The 18,100-nt window shown below is 27.6% G+C and overlaps 2 protein-coding genes across 4 annotated transcripts; one reads left to right on the forward strand and one right to left on the reverse strand.

The window, feature by feature from the left end:
- The first annotated feature begins 3,329 nt into the window (after positions 1–3,329).
- On the forward strand, positions 3,330–8,521 carry LOC114167085 (putative serine/threonine-protein kinase PBL19). 3 transcript variants are annotated; one of them, XM_028052023.2, is made up of 6 exons: positions 3,332–3,608; positions 3,843–3,904; positions 4,605–5,003; positions 6,319–6,579; positions 7,010–7,132; positions 7,733–8,521. In XM_028052023.2, the coding sequence occupies exons 3-6, from the start codon at positions 4,653–4,655 to the stop codon at positions 8,276–8,278; spliced, it is 1,281 nt and encodes a 426-aa protein (XP_027907824.1). In that variant the 5' UTR covers positions 3,332–3,608; positions 3,843–3,904; positions 4,605–4,652; the 3' UTR covers positions 8,279–8,521. The 3 variants fall into 3 exon arrangements, with proteins under 3 accessions (XP_085524400.1, XP_027907824.1, XP_027907823.1); XM_028052022.2 differs by lacking the exon at positions 3,843–3,904 and having other exon boundaries at positions 3,334–3,608; XM_085668274.1 differs by lacking the exons at positions 3,843–3,904; positions 7,010–7,132 and having other exon boundaries at positions 3,330–3,608.
- Positions 8,522–12,989: 4,468 nt separating this feature from the next.
- Positions 12,990–14,256, reverse strand: LOC114165955 (FCS-Like Zinc finger 3-like). Its single transcript, XM_028050596.2, has 2 exons — positions 13,991–14,256; positions 12,990–13,616 (listed from the first exon to the last, which is right to left on the reverse strand). The coding sequence occupies exons 1-2, from the start codon at positions 14,167–14,169 to the stop codon at positions 13,442–13,444; spliced, it is 354 nt and encodes a 117-aa protein (XP_027906397.1). The 5' UTR covers positions 14,170–14,256; the 3' UTR covers positions 12,990–13,441.
- Positions 14,257–18,100: the final 3,844 nt, after the last annotated feature.

The following is an 18,100-nucleotide window of genomic DNA, read 5'->3' on the forward strand; positions in this document are numbered from 1 at the left end:
ATACTTCTTCTATTGCATATTTAATCTATCATTCAAAGCACCAATGTACTTCGCTCTGCGAGAGTGATGGAAAAACATCTGTATAACAAATCAAACTTTTAGGTCCTTCACAAAAATTCAAAAAAATCAATCCAACGATGGACAATAGCATACCTTCTTCTCCTCACTACAATCAACAAATTGAAGACCTTTACTGTCTATTTTGTACTCCTTAACGAAAAAATATATCACAAAACCACCCACATCACCCGTAACGAAATGGAAAGGTAACAACAGATTAACCCAACAACAACAAACTTTACACGCACAACCAACAACGCAATTAACGTTGAGGAATGAAGCAACGATTCAAAAAAAAATACTTGATTCTCCAACCTTGCAATCACTCTCACAGCCGAAAAATCTGACATTTTTCTTAAATAAATCCAATGTTTAAACTTTCTTCTCAATCTCACAAAAATCAAACATTTCCATGTTTAGGTTGCGGGTTCTGTCTTCCAAATAAATAAACAGATAAACAATGGGTTATCAAAACACAGTAAATGACACTGCCATCAACAACCAAAAAAAAGACCATTTCCCCCAAAATGTCAAAACTTTACACAGAAAAAACCATGAACAATGAAGATAGTGTGAGAAAGCTGTGGGATAGAATCAGAGAAAACTTACAATAAACCGATTTCGATGAACGTTGTGTTCTTTGCTTCTGGTGGATGTGTTATCGTCAATGAGTTCTTCGTGCTGCTGTGTCCTTTAAGTCAAACTAAGTGGTTCTCTGTCTCTCTCTGGTAAAACTTCTTTACTTTGCCTTTGTCTCCAAAATTGTCCGCACGTGTAACATCTAATTTCATTAAATGAAAATCAATTTTGAAAAAAGAAACTATCCTACCACCTAAGCCATATAAAAAATGAGTTCAAAAACCATGTTCAAATATTATTTTTAAAAAAAATGAGAGATCACGTTGAAAAATTTTCACAAAATATTAAGACTAAGTAATTTGTTATGCCAAATAATATAATATTAAATATTGGATAAATAGTCAAGTACATGATACATTTTATTTTAGTACAATAGAAAAGAATTATAATTTTAGTATACAATTTTTAATTTTATTTGAGACAATGACTAGGATAATTGAATATGTGTTTTATCGTTATTACGTATGTTTATTAAAGAAAAAAATTAACTTTAACATGCCATTTACTTTAAAAAAAAAAAATCTTTTACCATTTGTTTATTTCTTTCTAAATTTGAAATTTTAAGTAGTTTCTTCAAAATTAATTGTATATTAACGTGACAATTACTAATAACCACGTACTCAATTATATAAACCACTATTAAAATTAAAATTGTTATACTAAGATTGTAATTTTTTATATTAAAAAAATATATACCAATGATATTTATACTGATATTTACTTTTAAATATTTTAAACAACATGAATTTTTTCTTCTTTCTACCAGTTTTATGGCTTTGATAATTTATTTAACCCATCCACTTATCCAACTAATCAGCCTAATCCAATTTTAAAACAGAAGTTTATACACACAAAAAAAATTACACTTTTAATAAATTAATATTTAATTAAAAAATTAAAAATATTACCTTTTTTTTATATATGAAATTACTTCCTTAAAAATTATAAGTATTAATAATAAATTATAATATTACTAAATATTTATATTATTTAAATAATATAGTATACAAATTTATTTTTGTTATATTTATATTTTAGTTTAAAAATTACTCCAACACATCAACCACCTACTGAATTGGTGGACCAAACATAATGAATGAATAGCAATCTATCCCATCAAATATCCACTGGACTTTATTTAAGTTTCAGAATATGTCACTTTGTTTAGTAATTGTTCTTTTTTCCACTATACTTATCCATTAATATATATATATATATATATATATATATATATATATATATATATATATATATATATATATATATAAAGAAAATACTTAATATGATCTTTTTAATATTTTTCATTCAATATTTTTCATTTATATATAAAGAAAATACTTAAATCATATATATTTATATAAATAATAGTCTCCAATATATATGTCCCACCTCTATATTTCAAAGATAGTGACATGCAAGAAAAAAGAAATAGGCTTGAAGAAGAAATGCAGAAGAAAGAAAAAGAATTAAAGAGTTGGTAATAAGTTATTGAAAGATGATTAATGAGATGTATGGTAAGAAAGTTAATGATGAGAGAGAAAGAGGAAAAAAATATTTCATTATAGAAAAAAGACAAAATGTTGTAAATGTGAGGAAAAAAATAGTTAAAGATGAGAGAGAAATAAGGTTTATTAATAATTAAATATTTCAATTAGTGCACTAACTCTATTAAATGCATTAATTAATAGTTGGCACAAATTTTATTATTTTTATTGAAAGTTAGAATAATTAATTTTATTAATTAAAGTAATATAAATACATATAATAAAATTTATAAAGACAAAATACTTTTTAAAATTAATTGTTAATTTTTGTTAGTGAGAGATTAAACTCATAATATTTTTAAGAATTAGATTATCTTATCACTTATTTAAATTAATATTTTAATTGTTTTTCTTAACTTTAATTTTTTGTTGGTTTTTTAAGTAATTTAAATATTTTTTAAGTTTAATTATATTTTAATTTTTAGCAACATAAAAATATAATTACTTTATTATTTAATTATTTTTAATTTTTATCAATCAACATTAAATAAAATATTTATAAAATTTTATAATCTTTATGAATATTTTTGTCTTTTAAATAAAATAATAATATATTATTAATTATTAAATTAAATTTCATTTATTATCATGATTACTATAAATTTTTATAAGATTCAAAACGTATTAATCATCTTTAATAAATACCCTAAATGTAAACCTTTAATAAAATTTTCACAAGATTTTCTAATTGTATTTTTACATCATAATAAAAGTATATACATAAACTAATTAAAAATTAAGGGAATGATGAGATATAAATAAGTAAAGGAGTAATTAATACTTTCTTAACTTTTAATCTTTTTTCTTTTTTTGTATTTCTCTTGTAATTGAAAATTTGCTATATTCTTAACATATATGAAAAGAGTTAAGAATGTCTTTTTTTACACCGAAAATGATATGCACATATATTAATTCCATTAATTCCCTTCTTTTACTTCAATAAAATATTTATGGAAATTTTCCTAAACTTAAAAGGTATAAATTATATAAAAATAATTTTCTTAAATATGACACTAAAAAAAAGTAATAATTTAAAGCAATATAAGTCGGTCTATGCATGATCCTTTTGAAAAAGAAAGAGAAAATAAAGATATGATGGTCAATGTGTTCATGTTTCTCTCTTCAAACTTCAAAACAGAAACTTGAGCAAGCTGGCTAACCTTTGGTCAACCAATGAATGAAAAAAGACAACTTTCAGCAACTTTCTTTATTACTTCTTTCTTCTTCATTGATATCCGTGTGAGAGAAGCCAAAGAAAACTACTAACTCATGTGGATGTGAACCTTTTCTTCTCTTGTTCCGTGAAAACTTCAAGCTTCTCGAACGTGTACAGGAACCAAGACATGCCCTTCTGTGTTCTTCCCTGTGAGGATTCCGAAATTTGATTACTCACCTTCAATTTCAACCATTTTGCTCTTCCTTTCACTTGGTTTTTCCTTCTGAATCCTGTTTGTGTGATTCAGAAGATTTTTGTTCATTTTGCATGTGCTCTGTATACATGCCATGTTGTTTGTTGTGTCAATTTTTTCTCTGTTGGTTAATGTTTTTGCTCTCTTGGGTTGCTTAAATTTTGAAACTTTTTGCAATTCTGGTGTGCAGATGCATCTGGGGTATCGTTATTGGCTGCATAGTTGTGCTTTGCTGCTTTATAGGGTGTAATGGTATCATGGGGATTTTTTCTTGACAGTCATTGATTTTGGTGATTTGTTGAATTCATAGCAAGTTGATCAGAGACCGTGCTTGAGAATCATGATGCTCTTAAGTGCTTTTACTATGCAGTACATAGTTGTGTTTTTCTTCTTTCTAGGTGGTAATGGTATCATGGGGATTTAATCTTGACAATCATTTCCTTTTTGTGGTTTGTTGAATCGATAAACACGTTTATCAGAGACTGTGCATGAGAATGATAGCTCATTGTTTATGTTATGAAGGGCTTTTGCTATTCGCTGCTTTGTTGTGTTTTTCTTCTTTCTAGATGGTAATGGTGTGAAGGGAATTTATCCTAGAAGACAATTTTGTTGTGATTTGTTGAATCAGAGACTGTGCATAAGAATCCTAGCTAATTGTTTAAGCTGTGAAGTGCTTTTTCTACACTATTTTGTTGTGTCTTTCTTCTTTGTAGATGGTAATGGTGTCAAGGAGGTTGATTCCTGACAATAATTTTGTTGTGAATTGTTGAACTGATATCACGTTAATCAGAGACCATTCATAAGAATCATAGCTAATTGTTTATGCTGTGAAGTGCTTTTAATATTCACTACTTTGTTGTGTTTTTTTCTTCGTTGTAGATGGTAATGGAGTCAAAGGGGTTTATTCCTGACAATAATTTTGTTGTGAATTGTTGAATTGAATTGATAACAGGTTGAACAAAGATTGTGCATGATAAATACATAGCTGATTGGTAATGCAATGAAGTGCTTTTACTATTTCAAAGACAAATCTAGAAACGGTAGGCAAAGGTCAGCACCTGAACTGAAGGAGAAGGAGAAACTGGACTTTTCAGGGGCTGAGAGGGTCACCAAGTCTTCAAGCTCATCTGCTTCACCCCGCGGTATACCGGAACTGTATGAGGAGAAGGGTCAGAATCTGAGGGTCTTCTCCCTCTCAGAGCTCAAGCGTGCAACAAGTGATTTCAACAGGCTTTTTAAGATAGGAGAAGGTGGATTTGGCAGTGTGTTTAAAGGTTCAGTGCAGCCTGCTGATGGGAATGGGAATCCTGTTGTAGTTGCCATCAAAAGACTTAACAAGGATGCATTACAGGTATGAGATGAGACTCAACAATTTTCTTGGGATGTAATTGGTCAGAGACTTTTGCATACAAATTCTTATGTTTATGGTTCAAAGCATTTAGAGTCCAATGGTTACCATTTCCGGTGTCTATGTTAGTGTTAGTGTTAGTGTCAGGGTTCCATGTCGTGTCATATACATATCTATGTCTATGTCTGATATGTATTGGATGTTGTGTCGTACCATGTCGTGTCATATACATATCTATGTCTATGTCTGATATGTATTGGATGTTGTGTCGTACATGTATCTGTGTCGGATATGTATGAGACACAAGCGTGTCTGAGCTTCATAGCATATCGTCTTGTTGTCAAAATTCTTAGCCTTGGATTCTTGGCCATCAGTTTAACTACACGGGTGATTTTCTTTTTCTCCCAGATAGCATTTAGGATCAACATTATCTATACTGCTATCTGTTTTATCATATACACCAATCCACTGAAATTTATGCAAAGTATAGTCAAATTTGATATTCCTCAGCCTCCATGGATCAGAGTTTTTGTCTCACCCAATAAATTAAGTTATATCATCCGCTCACTATCTATCTACTATTTTAACATTTGTAAAAGCAGGGAGATTGGTTGGTGGGAAGATACTAATTTCCTGTGTTATTCAATTTTCAAAAAACTAACTGATAATACCTCATTACATTAGTCTGTGTTAATGTATATATGAATGAGTTAAGTTCAAAAAGACATCAATAGATGTCTATGCATTTCTAGTTGCTTCTTTCATCCTTTAGGTTCAAGATGAGATAGTGAGTGTTGGAAATGATGTTCTTTTTAATGGCAAAGAGCTCTCCTTATGAGTTGTATATTTACTGCTAGTTAATGAGATTTCTTCAGGTAATTCAAACACAAAATCTTCTCTTACAAATATTAATAAGATGCTTTTTCTGGTATATTTGTAGCCATATTTTCTACTAAAAACTTTGTTGGATTGAATTTAATGTTCAGCATGTTAAGGTATGATTTACATATACAGACACTGTACTGTAATGTAACTCCATAGATGATTTATGCATGTCTAGTATAAATTATTTATGATACTTCTTAATCAAAAAAACCATATATCATTCTTACTTTACTGTACAGAAGGATTATATTGATGGATCTCTTACTCTAACGTGCTAATTATATGCAAAGGACAAGATTTCTTTCTTGCTAAGGTCCTGAAATATCAAATATATTTTAAAAAAATTGTCATTTATTGAAATTTGTTAGAATTGAATAATTGGATATGGTGATACGAGGATATCCCTTTGACTATTTTTCCTTCTTTCATGTAGGGTCATAAGCAATGGTTGACTGAAGTTCAATTTCTTGGTGTTGTGGAACACCCAAATCTTGTCAAGCTTATTGGATACTGTGCTTTGGATGACGAACGAGGCATCCAGAGACTACTCGTGTATGAATACATGCCGAACAAAAGTTTAGAGTTTCATCTTTTCAATAAAGCTTATGATCCTCTTCCTTGGAAAACTAGACTTGAAATAGCACTTGGAGCAGCTCAAGGGTTAACTTATCTTCATGAAGAATTAGAAATTCAGGTTAGAGTTTAGGAATGTGAAAAGTTAGTAACATCTTTGGCATACTCTTTTGAACACACTCTCTATACTGTTGGCTATAAATTGCAAAAATTGTCTGTCCAACTTCTTACATATTTAATCACCCTTTATGATTTTTTTTCCTTTTCTTGAAGTTTATGTAAACTATCCATGTTAATTGGAACTACCCTTTTTGGAAAAGGATCATGAAGCTATTACATAAGCTATAGTAGAATACATATAATACATAACTTCAGATTATAAAAGTGGCAACTCAACGGACTAATACCATAATCTTGGATTTCACATTATTAGTTACCATTTTGCAGATCATTAAATTGCTTTTATCAGTGTTTGATAGCTTTTAATTTGTATTTATATCTCATGAACTTTTCTTCCTCTGCTTTTAACAATTTGTATGCAAATTCTCTAGGTGATATATCGAGATTTTAAATCTTCAAATATATTACTGGATGAAGAGTATAAGCCAAAGCTTTCTGATTTTGGACTTGCTAGGGAGGGACCAGTAGCTGGTGATACTCATGTTTCAACAGCTGTAAGTGCCATGCCATATTCAGCAGAGTTATCACATTGCATGCATTCTTCTGCATAGATCCTGAACTTAGTTGTACTATTTGTAAACATGACTCACCAAATATTCAACAACAAAAGTCTTATCCTACCTCATGAAATCAGCTACATGGATTGCATGGCTTCATAGAACTTGATTATTCACCCCATGCTGCCTCTCAATTTTCTCTCATTCTTCCTTTATCAATGTCAAACCTGTTAGAAATCCAAGTATGAGTTGGAAGTCTTGAATAGAAATGAAAAATTGAGTAATATATAAGAAAAACAATACCCACAAACATTAAGTCTTCAACATTCAACAGCGGTGTCAGAGCTGATGGTTTGTCTTGGTGTTCAATTTAAGCAGAGACAAATATGTCAAATTGTGGTAAAAACCCAACTATAGTTAGGGTCAGTCATTTTGTTGAGATAAATGTATGGACAACTCATACCTCAGAGTTGATCAATCACTTCAATCTATTCAAGTATAAAAAATGTTCCAACAGAACCATTATCTTGTTTATACAATCAATGTCAAAGTTATGTATGATTATAATGTTGTTTGCAAAAAAAAAATTCATGTTAGGTGATGGGGACATATGGTTATGCTGCTCCAGATTACATTGAGACAGGTCATCTCACAGCCAAGAGTGATGTGTGGAGTTTTGGAGTGGTTTTATATGAAATGCTTACTGGCAGGCGTTCAATGGAAAGAAACAGGCCAAAATCAGAGAAGAAACTGCTGGAGTGGGTGAAGCAATACCCTCCTGACAGCAAGAAGTTTGAGACAATAATCGATCAGCGACTTCAGGGAGAGTATTCCAAGAACGGAGCAAGAAAACTGGCGAAACTCGCCGATCATTGCCTGCGAAAGAGCGCGAAAGATCGGCCGACGATGAGTCAGGTGGTGGAGAGACTGAAGCAGATAATGGAAGACAGTGATGAGGCAGATGACAGAAGTGTAGAGGTATCAGAAAATGGTGAAGCTGAAGCTGAAGTGAAGGGAAATCAATTAGGCTCTTCAGAGTTGTGGAAAAAGAGGATGGAACATCTTGCAAAACTTGGTGAACGTGTGGAGAGTGCTAGCAGAAAAAGATTTATGATCCTTCAGAGAGCCAATGTGTCCTCATAGTTTCATCTCTAGCAAAAAAAATTAATTTTGCCTGAGTTTAGGTGAGAACAAGGTTCATTCTGGGAGATATTGTCATGTATGTGTTTACATGCTCTCAAGCCCATCTTTATGTGATATCTTATCAACTCTTTTTCTCAAAGTGAAGCATGTGATTATTTATGTTCATATAAAAATGGCTTAGGATTTGAGATTGGAACTTAAAGTTCAAAAATGAAATGTGTCATTGGAAATCTTCTATTACAAGTTACAAATGTGTTAGGTTATATATTCTTTCATATATGGGTTATGGTTATGTGAGAGATTGTGGTTCTAGATATATATGACATTAGTATTACACATATAATATTTGACACCATTTTTACCCCAAAACTTTAAGACAATGGTGTTATGGGTCTTTACTTTTATATAATGTTTAACTCTGTCTTTTCTATCTAATGTGAGACTTTTTGACTCACACTTGGATTATTCCCAACAATCGATGAACCTTTTGTTTCTTTTTTTTTTTCATATGGTATATTCTTCAGGTGTATGGTGACCCTTTTTGGTTATGGTTATGCGGTCTGTCACCCGAACCATCGGCTCTGATATCATTGTTGGATTATATATTCTTTCATATATGGGTTATAGTTATTTGAGAGATTGTGGTTCTAGATATATATGATATTAGTATTACACATATAAGACATTTGACACTACTTTTACCCCAAAACTTTAAGGCAATGGTGTTATGGGTCTTTATTTTTATACTTGGACTATTTCCAACAAAATTATATAGTGAAATAGGATACATTAGGAAATATATTATGAAACATTCAATATGGTTAACCCTAACAGAATATATTTCTGTGATCGGAAGAAATTATAGACTTCCAAATCAATAAGATTATATACCAAATCTTCTAATGAAATGTTATGATTCATATATCTACTCACTATATAGTAACAAATTAGTTATAGTTTAAGGTTCTAAGATTATCACAACAAAATGGAACTATACTTATTCAAGCAAATCTAAGAAAATCTAGAGTTTGGATATTTAAGGACATAGTAGAAAAACATTTCCAAGACTCTTGTAAAGAGGAATGTGCATTATTACTTCTTTCTCTTCAAATATTTTAAGATAATGGGTAACTATATATGGATCTAAGTTCCCAGTTTGAAATTGGAGTTTTTCAGTTCCTTGTTTTAAGAGTTTCTTGAGCATTGCTTCTCGTGTTATTGTTGTTTCAAATGTTCTTTTTGAACTATTCAAATTGTTCAATTTTGTTTTAGAAAATATCATCTTTCTTCTTAAAGTTTGTGCTTCTTTTGTATGTTCTCTCCAAACTTTTACTCTACTCAAGAAACCTTTACTTTATTTAATTGTGTTGTATAATTAATAGTAAATCTTTCTTATTATGTATTCCACGTTTATATATATATATATATATATATATATATATATATATATATATATATATATAATTATAAATTTTAATTAACATACTTTTTGGTAAAGTATTTTAAATGATCAGTACAAAGAAGTTATCTTTTAAACCTTCTCATCCAAACACATTATTACATGTCTAATAATTTCTTCTATTACTTAATCATTTTATTTTTCCAAATCAAGCATACCATAAGTATGGTTATGGATAGTGTGTATGTTTTCACGTAGACAACCGCAAGAATAAAAGTTTGAGTTTCTTTTACTTTTATGTTCTACTAATGTAATGTGAATTTTTGAAATAAATATCACAAAATTTAGTACTTTACTTTGAAAGGAAATTCAACTCGTAAATTTAGTAATCATTAATTTATTTCGTCCAAACACATCATGATAGTTTTTGGGTTCATAAATGACTTAATAAGTTATTTCTTGAGGTGGAATAATAGATTTGAAATTTTGTTTCGATTTGAGATACACAAAAATAATAACTGCTCCTTGTTAAATAGTTTATCTTGTGTGATTCTACAATAAAAACACTGTGTAAATTATTAATATTTAGCTAGAAAATAAAGTTTATATAAGTTTACTTATATCAAAATTATCTTGTCTCTGTCATATGAACAGATGGGAAGTTAAAATGAATTTAATGTTTGGTACGTTTCTGTGACTGACTTATTATTGTCACTGTTATTATTATTATTATTATTATTAATTATTATTATTATTAGTATATAAAAGCTTACACGTTAGACCTCATTGACTGCGATATTAATTAGGTAAGCAGATTCATCAACTTCAATTAATAATTGACACCAATAATTAATAAAAAAATTATAAAACTAAATTACCTGTCACATTTTCCTTTTGTTCCCTTCTGCTAAATTTTCATGCATTAAATTTGGGTCAACTATTCTAATAAAAATTAAAATAAATAAATGGGTCAACCAAATGAACACCACCACTTTTTCAACTGCGTTCTTCTTCCTCCATCTTGTGAGTTTAGTTAGAATCATTGACTTGTTTGCAGATCCACAGCTTCAATTATTCATGTCCTACTCTTGTTGCCAAATTATGTTCATTTCTTTATTAACACTTGCGATAGGTTACATCAAATTTTGATTTCATATCATGTTATTGATAGAAAGCTTTTATTAATTTTTGTTAATTAATGATTTATTTTTCTAAAAGATTATGTATATGATACATATGGATGACGTTGATGATAGGAAAAGATAAGATAAAAAAAAAAAAAAGAGTACTAAGCCATGGCAGAAAAATATTGTCATGAAAAGTTTAGCTAAATGAAGAATATTATAGGATTAAAGTTTATTTGAGGTATTTTCAAATAGAATATAGTAGCATCTCAATAAAATATAGGTTTAATTAGTTGGATGATACTCACTTTTGTTCAAATGTGTCAGTTTGGCATCTGTTTTTAAAAATGTGTCAATTTAGTTCTAACTTTTAAAAAGTGTCTTAATCAAGTCCATTTCAGACAAAAATTACTAAAGTCGTTAACTTAATTCATGACTTTTATCACTCAATTTTAATATAAATATCAATACTTAATTTTGTAAGTAATTTTAAATATCAATACCATTAACGGTGTTAATATTTTTTTACTGAAAATGACCTAATTGGGGCATTTTTTAAAAAGTTGGGACTCAATTGACACATTTTTTAAAATATGTACCAAACTGACACATCTAAATAAAAGTGGGTATTATCCGACTAATTAAACCTAAAATATATAGATTGAAATATTATTAGGACAAAATTAATCTTTCATGTCATATTAATTTATATAGGATTTAGAGAAATATAATAAGAAAAAATCCGCAGTAATATATTTGTAGATAATTATTGTTTTTACGTTAGATTGTTAGGATTCTCACATAATTTATATTGGACTAATTATATACTGGTTACTTTTGGAAATTTTAATTACAATAGTTCATGAATGTGTCGTTGATTTTTGTGTTTTTAACTTGTTTTTTGTTTATCGTTTTGTTTTCAGTATCTTAAAATTTCGTTGTGTCCATTTTATGGTGCTTTTACCATAAAATAAATAGGAAAAAAAGGTTTTGTTATAGAATATTCAATATGACAATGATATCTAGTCTTCAATTATTAACATTTTTCAGATTGAGAAAGTCGCAAAAGAAAGTAAAATAAAATTAACTAGTTACCTTATTTATTTAATTATTTATGGGTTAAACATATTTTTGGTTCTTCAACTTTTAGAGAAAATTAAAATTAGTTTCTCTTGCAAACTTTGAACTAATTTAGTCTTTTATCTTTAAAAATGCGTGTATTAGTCCTTAAATCAACTTTTTTTAAGTTTATTTGACGTTTCTAACGCGTTTTTCAGTTCACATTGAAACGAAAATATGTCAAACGGTATAACAAACTAAAATATTATAATGAAATGTGTTTGAAACGTAAAATAAACTTAATAAAATCTTGTTAAAAGGACTAAATCCACACATTTACATAGTTGAGAGACTAAATTGATCAAAGATTTTCAGGAGGGACTAATCCTAATTTTTACTAAAAAATAAAGACCAAAAGCATATTTAACCCTTTATTTATTTATTTATTTATGTAAAATAAAAAGAATGTAAACTAAATCACTAGAGTTTTATTAGGGTTCCTTCGTAATTGATAAAGCACCATAAACAAGTGGTATACAAGATATGCAATTCTTGAGAAACACCACTATAGCACTAAGTTGGTGTGAGCATTTAGACATTGAAAAATTAATGTCCATTATTCCATGAAAAGTTGCATTAGTGAAGTCATATACAAGTGATATTTTTGAAAAAAAAAAAAGAAATATAATTTTATATTTATATTCCAATAATGAGAATCTTTCACCAATATAATAAGTTTTATTAAAGTGATACTCAACTGAAACCCTTGTGAACCTAAATTAAACCAAACTTATCAAGTCAAATTAAATCAAATTTAACTTCAAAGAAAAAAATTATATTATATGAAAGAATTTTCCAGTTGAAAGATATATAGCTTTGGCTGCTAAAACATTCATAGTGAAAGAATAAAGATGACAAATTTGACCATTTAACTTTCTATTTAACATTTTTATTTTCATTTGCGAAAATTCCCATATACCCATTTTAAGGATCCAAACTCTTTCCATATGGACAAATTATCGTAGGTTGTCAAGATCCAAGAAAAAATAAATAAATTTTGTTTGATTGAGATTTGGGTTTATATGAAATAAACTTTTAGTAGAAAATAAAATTTGCCATGAACACAAGCTTAGAAGAATGTAGCAAAAGTTCACTCATCTAGATCTTGGATGAAGAATAATCTCTTATGCTTTTTCTTCATTTTCTCATCGATACATCCATGATGTTTTTCTTTTTTTTTTTTCTTTATAGAACACTAGAGAAAAAGAGTAAAAATAAAAGGGTCAAATCAAATATTACCAAAGAAAAAAAAAAACAGAAACAAAAAGTAGCCAAAAATTCTTGGTTGGGTTTTCCTATTCCCAATGGAAAAAATAAAAAACCCAACTTTTTTCTTTACAAAGACAGAGAAGATTCATCCCGGTTTCATCAGAATCTTCATGGATTATTGATTGCACTTCATCATCTTCCTTTGGAATTCTCCATTCCATCTTTTTCACTTCAAAAAAATTGAACCCTTTTCCTCACTCATCTTCATCAATCATAATCATCACCATCATCATGTCATGGATTGTTCCTTGATTATGCCACTGCAACTGTTCCTGTTCTCACAGCCTTATTGGTTGTGGAATTATTTTGACTGTTCTCTGATTTTCTCACACCCCTTTTGGAAGAAACTTTCCAACTTTTCTCCTTTGCCTCATCAATCTCTATTTGCTCCTGTCTGCACTCTTTGCTGCAAAATGGTGTGTTCCCTCTGCAAAACAACAGTTCCAAAACCCTCATCACAAATCTCAACAAATCACAGAATTTCAATCTATCAACAATAAAACTTGATTTAAACCATTCAACTTGTAAGAAAATTGAAAAAGAAAAACAAATCTTGGACTTATTTATTGAATTAAATCAGCCAAAAAAACCCAACAAGTATGAATTAACCCAGCCACAGAAATACTGCAGGTGCTTTATTCTGGATCTGGAAACTAAGGTCCAGAACACAGCACCCCACATGGAAATTCAGTGTAAAAATGGAAAATTTCCATTGAAAGTTGAAGAATGAACAAGAATCAGCATCTGGGGTGGGGTGAAAGAGATGAAAGAGGTGGATTGAGTGATCTGAATTGACCTAACCTGTACATGAAGATGTCACGGTTTTGGCCTAGTGGTTTTCTGCAGAGAAAACAAGCTTGAAGAAAGTGAGGTTCCTCATAGTGGTTTTCACTTCTAGCATAGTAAAACATGGTGGATCTTGGAGAAGGGATTGAAGAAGAAGAAGAAGAAGGTGAAGGAGGAGAAGGAAAAGTAGCCATGGATGAAGAATTGAGAGAAAAGAGAAGAAGAAGAAGAAGCTAGAAAATGCAGGAATGGAACCAAAGAAAAATGGCTATTATATAATGAGAGGTTCACTTCAATTGGATTATATAAGGTAGTGCACATTGCAAACTATGCTCCTACTCTCCACCAATCATGAGGCTTTAATATTATATTAATACTATGTTCATAGTTTTTTTTTAACCCTATTTTCCCATTTTTTTACAACACAAATGTTTCTACCTTCTTCAAATATTTTCAAGTTGCTAAACTTGAAAAATTAGTCAACTGCTGAATAATACTTTTTTCTTTTAAATATTATTTCTTAAAAAATAAACTATTGCTTTAATCATATTACTACCTACTTATACTCGTGTTTTATCATAAAAGGTATAACTTTTCTTTCATTATATATATATATATATATATATATATATATATATATATATATATATATATATATATATATCTTTTATTTTGGATTTCATATGAGAAAAAATGTAATTCATTACTACACAGATGTAGCTGTTTTTAATTTAGATTTACCATTTTTCCCTTTATAAAATAGATTGTTATTTTAACATTTTATGGACTATTTATCTATTATAAATATTATTGAAGTTTTTAAATGATAAACACGAATAATGACATAAAAAGAAACATGAATAATTGTAGAAGTGATTAATTTTGATGAAATGAGTATAATAAAATGAATCATGTGATGTGTTAATAGAGAAATTGATTGGTGGGGACAATCCAAGTGACAATTGGTGGTGCACCAGAATAATTTTATTTCTTAAGTATGTAATTAAATGGTTGATTTTTCTTTATTTATATATAAACATATACATGTTCAATAAGATTAACTAATTAAATAAATTAGAGTATTTATTGTTTTTTGTTGTTGTTGTAGACCAAATAATAGACTGATTAAGAAAACAACAAAACCTCTAGTTGTTTTTAAGATAAGTTTTTCTATTTCAAAATTCTTGTTTTTGAATTATTCGAGAGAATAATATCGAAACAAATTATAGTATTTATCCTTTTTAATTATTGACCAAATAATTGTCTTAATAAGTTATATATAAATTTATATAAGAAATTTAATATTATTTTTAACTTAATTCATATCCATTACCAACATGAATCAATAATTTTCATATTATTATTAGTTTTCTGAAGTAAAATATTATAAAGATTCAACACTGATAAATTTTGAGAAAACTAATACAAAAAAGACTAAAATATTATCTTTAATTTAAAATTTTAAAAAAATAAATTTATATATATATATTATAGTATTCATATTTACTTAATATATTCATAATTACTTAATATAGTATATTCAATTTTTGACTACTCATCTTGTCCTACATTTTTTAAGAGGAAATATCCAAGAAAATTTATATTAATATTTCAATAATACGCGAGAAATAGTAATACCATTTGTATATTTATTCGAGCTAGTTATCGAAACAAAACAATAACAACACAATTGTTGTTGAGTTTTTCTGAATAGAAATATTAAAAGAGTTTTACAATAACTAATTATGAAAAAAATAAGTAAAAAAATATTAAATCTTTTTATCTCCAAAATTTTAAGATAGCCACTTTGATTATTATTTCTCTCTTTTATATTTTTTTCCCTTTTTAACTGCATGGGAATTTTAATTTTGATGTGAATCCTTAACCATTGTAATAATAAAAAGTAAGGTTTCAAACATGTTTTAACTTTCAGTATAACATTTGATTTATTTACATTTTGTTTTAATATTAATTTAAAAATATGTTTGAAATATTAAATAAATTTAATAAAATTTAATTATAAATATTACACCTCACACTTATAAAAATAAAAGATTAAATTATTTTAAAACTAAAAAAAAAATCTAATTTTTACTCAAAATTAAAGAATAAAAAACGTATTTAGCTATTGGTAATGGTTGGTTTTAATACGTCATGAAGTTTAAACTTAACCTTTGGGACCGGTTCTACCCCAAACACACTTTTTCCCAAAAGGACCTTTTCCACTTTAAATAACCTTTTTAATATTTGGTCCTTCCTCTAATGAGTATTTGTACTACACTCCAAAATGGGTTGCGCTGCCTTTTTACTCTCTAATTCAATGTGTCACCATCATCGTTCTTAAATTAATTTAGTATAAACACTGAATTTAATATTTATATATATATATATAATTATTTAACTTATTAAATTAGTTAAATGTAAATTATTTAAATTGAAAATTAACTTAAGACAAAAAATATAAGCAAATTTAAATTTCACATAAATCAAAAATAAAAAAATTAAGAATTTTTTTTATAAATTTAATATTTTAAAGTTTTAAATCGAGATGATATGAATCTTTTACAAATATTGGATTTATATTTCATTGTTATTGACTTTTTTTGAATCATTTTTTTCGAAAGACCATCAATTTATATCAATTATTTGAATAAGATTCAAGATTAATTATTTTTTCTTAATTTTGAATAAATATAAAAAATCTCTAATAAAATAAATTACATATATAATTTTAATAATTACTTGATAATAAGCTATAATTTACACCGTTTACTAAAAATTAAATTTAAAATTTTACTTTCATATTAGGTTCAATATCCATCCACAAAATTATATTTCACTATCGAAAACCTAAGTGTAACTATTTATTCTATCAATTTTATATATCGAATATTATTTCTTCTACTTAAATTTTCACAAAAATTTCTTTGAATAAAGACAGACAACTTTTATTTGGTCTGGTCTGCTATGAACTAATGGCAAAAAGACTAAGAAAAAAAGAAATAAATAAATAAAGCATGTCTCTACAAGGTTCTCTTCACTTGGACTGTTCCTAGGGCAAGAGAATCCTTTCACTGTTTCATTCATTTTTTTTCTTTTCTTTCTAAACTGATACTGTACTTTCTGTGATGAACAGAAGGTGGCACTTGAAAAAAAAAATGATGAAATGTGAAGTAATTAAAAAGTGAGGAAATTGCAAGATTTTGTGTCATACCAAATGTCTCTTAACCCTAATCAAACCCTACCAAATGAGAATCTTTCTTTTGCTTCCTATGTCTTCCTAAGATACATCTTGCATGTGAGGTCTATGCTCTATATATTATTGTAACACATGACTTTAATAAAGGACTATAAAAAATCTTAAACAACTATTATATATATAATGTAAATGTCTTTTGTAAAATCAATCAACTATATATATTAGTTAGTAATATGATTAGCTTATAAAGTAGTTCCACTAATACCAAAATGTTTAGTAAGTAATTTGTTTGAGAAACTTTAACCTAGGTATAAATCATTTCAATTAGCTTATATTATGATTTATTTATTTTATCATTAACCCTTATATTTTAATATATTATTACCATTTTAAAATTTTCAATTAAAAATATTAATTATTATATTGTGTTGGTTAACTTATAATTTTTATTTGTTTTATATGGTTTAGATGAAAATATTTAATCTTATAAATTAAAATAACTATATGATGTTATATGAAAATTACATTTATCAAAAAATATAAAAAATTAAAAGTTAAATATATTTTTTATATCTAAACTACTGTATACAAATTTTGTTTCTTTCTAAAATTAGTTACAAATATTTTAAATATTTAGTCTAAATGTAAAATATTTTTAAAATAAAAGTGAAGATTATTACATTATAGTCTTCGATTCGGTTTGTCACATAAAAACGCATTTATTTATTAAAAAGAATGTTTTACATTTGTCAAGGAAATCTTTTTGTCTTCAAAATACTTTGAAAATGAAAATATAATTAACAATAATTTAAACAAACAAAAATTATGAAAAATAAATATATCATAATTATTATTAGGGTTAAATATGCTTTCAGTTCATTAATTTTAGTGAATTTTGGAATTAGTCCATTTCGAAACGTTAGACC

This window comes from Vigna unguiculata, chromosome 10 (genome assembly GCF_037176805.1).
Source record: "Vigna unguiculata cultivar grain cowpea cultivar isolate G323 ecotype 2 chromosome 10, ASM3717680v1, whole genome shotgun sequence".
Taxonomy (NCBI): Eukaryota; Viridiplantae; Streptophyta; class Magnoliopsida; order Fabales; family Fabaceae; genus Vigna; species Vigna unguiculata.

Coding starts and splice junctions, on each gene's coding strand:
- LOC114165955 (XM_028050596.2), bottom strand. CDS start 14,169: ATGGCTACTTTTCCTTCTCCTCCTTCACCTTCTTCTTCTTCTTCTTCA. Junction 13,617..13,990: donor CGTGACATCTTCATGTACAG/GTTAGGTCAATT, acceptor GTTGTTTTGCAG/AGGGAACACACCATTTTGCA.
- LOC114167085 (XM_028052023.2), top strand. CDS start 4,653: ATGAAGTGCTTTTACTATTTCAAAGACAAATCTAGAAACGGTAGGCAA. Junction 6,580..7,009: donor ATGAAGAATTAGAAATTCAG/GTTAGAGTTTAG, acceptor CAAATTCTCTAG/GTGATATATCGAGATTTTAA. Junction 7,133..7,732: donor ATACTCATGTTTCAACAGCT/GTAAGTGCCATG, acceptor AATTCATGTTAG/GTGATGGGGACATATGGTTA.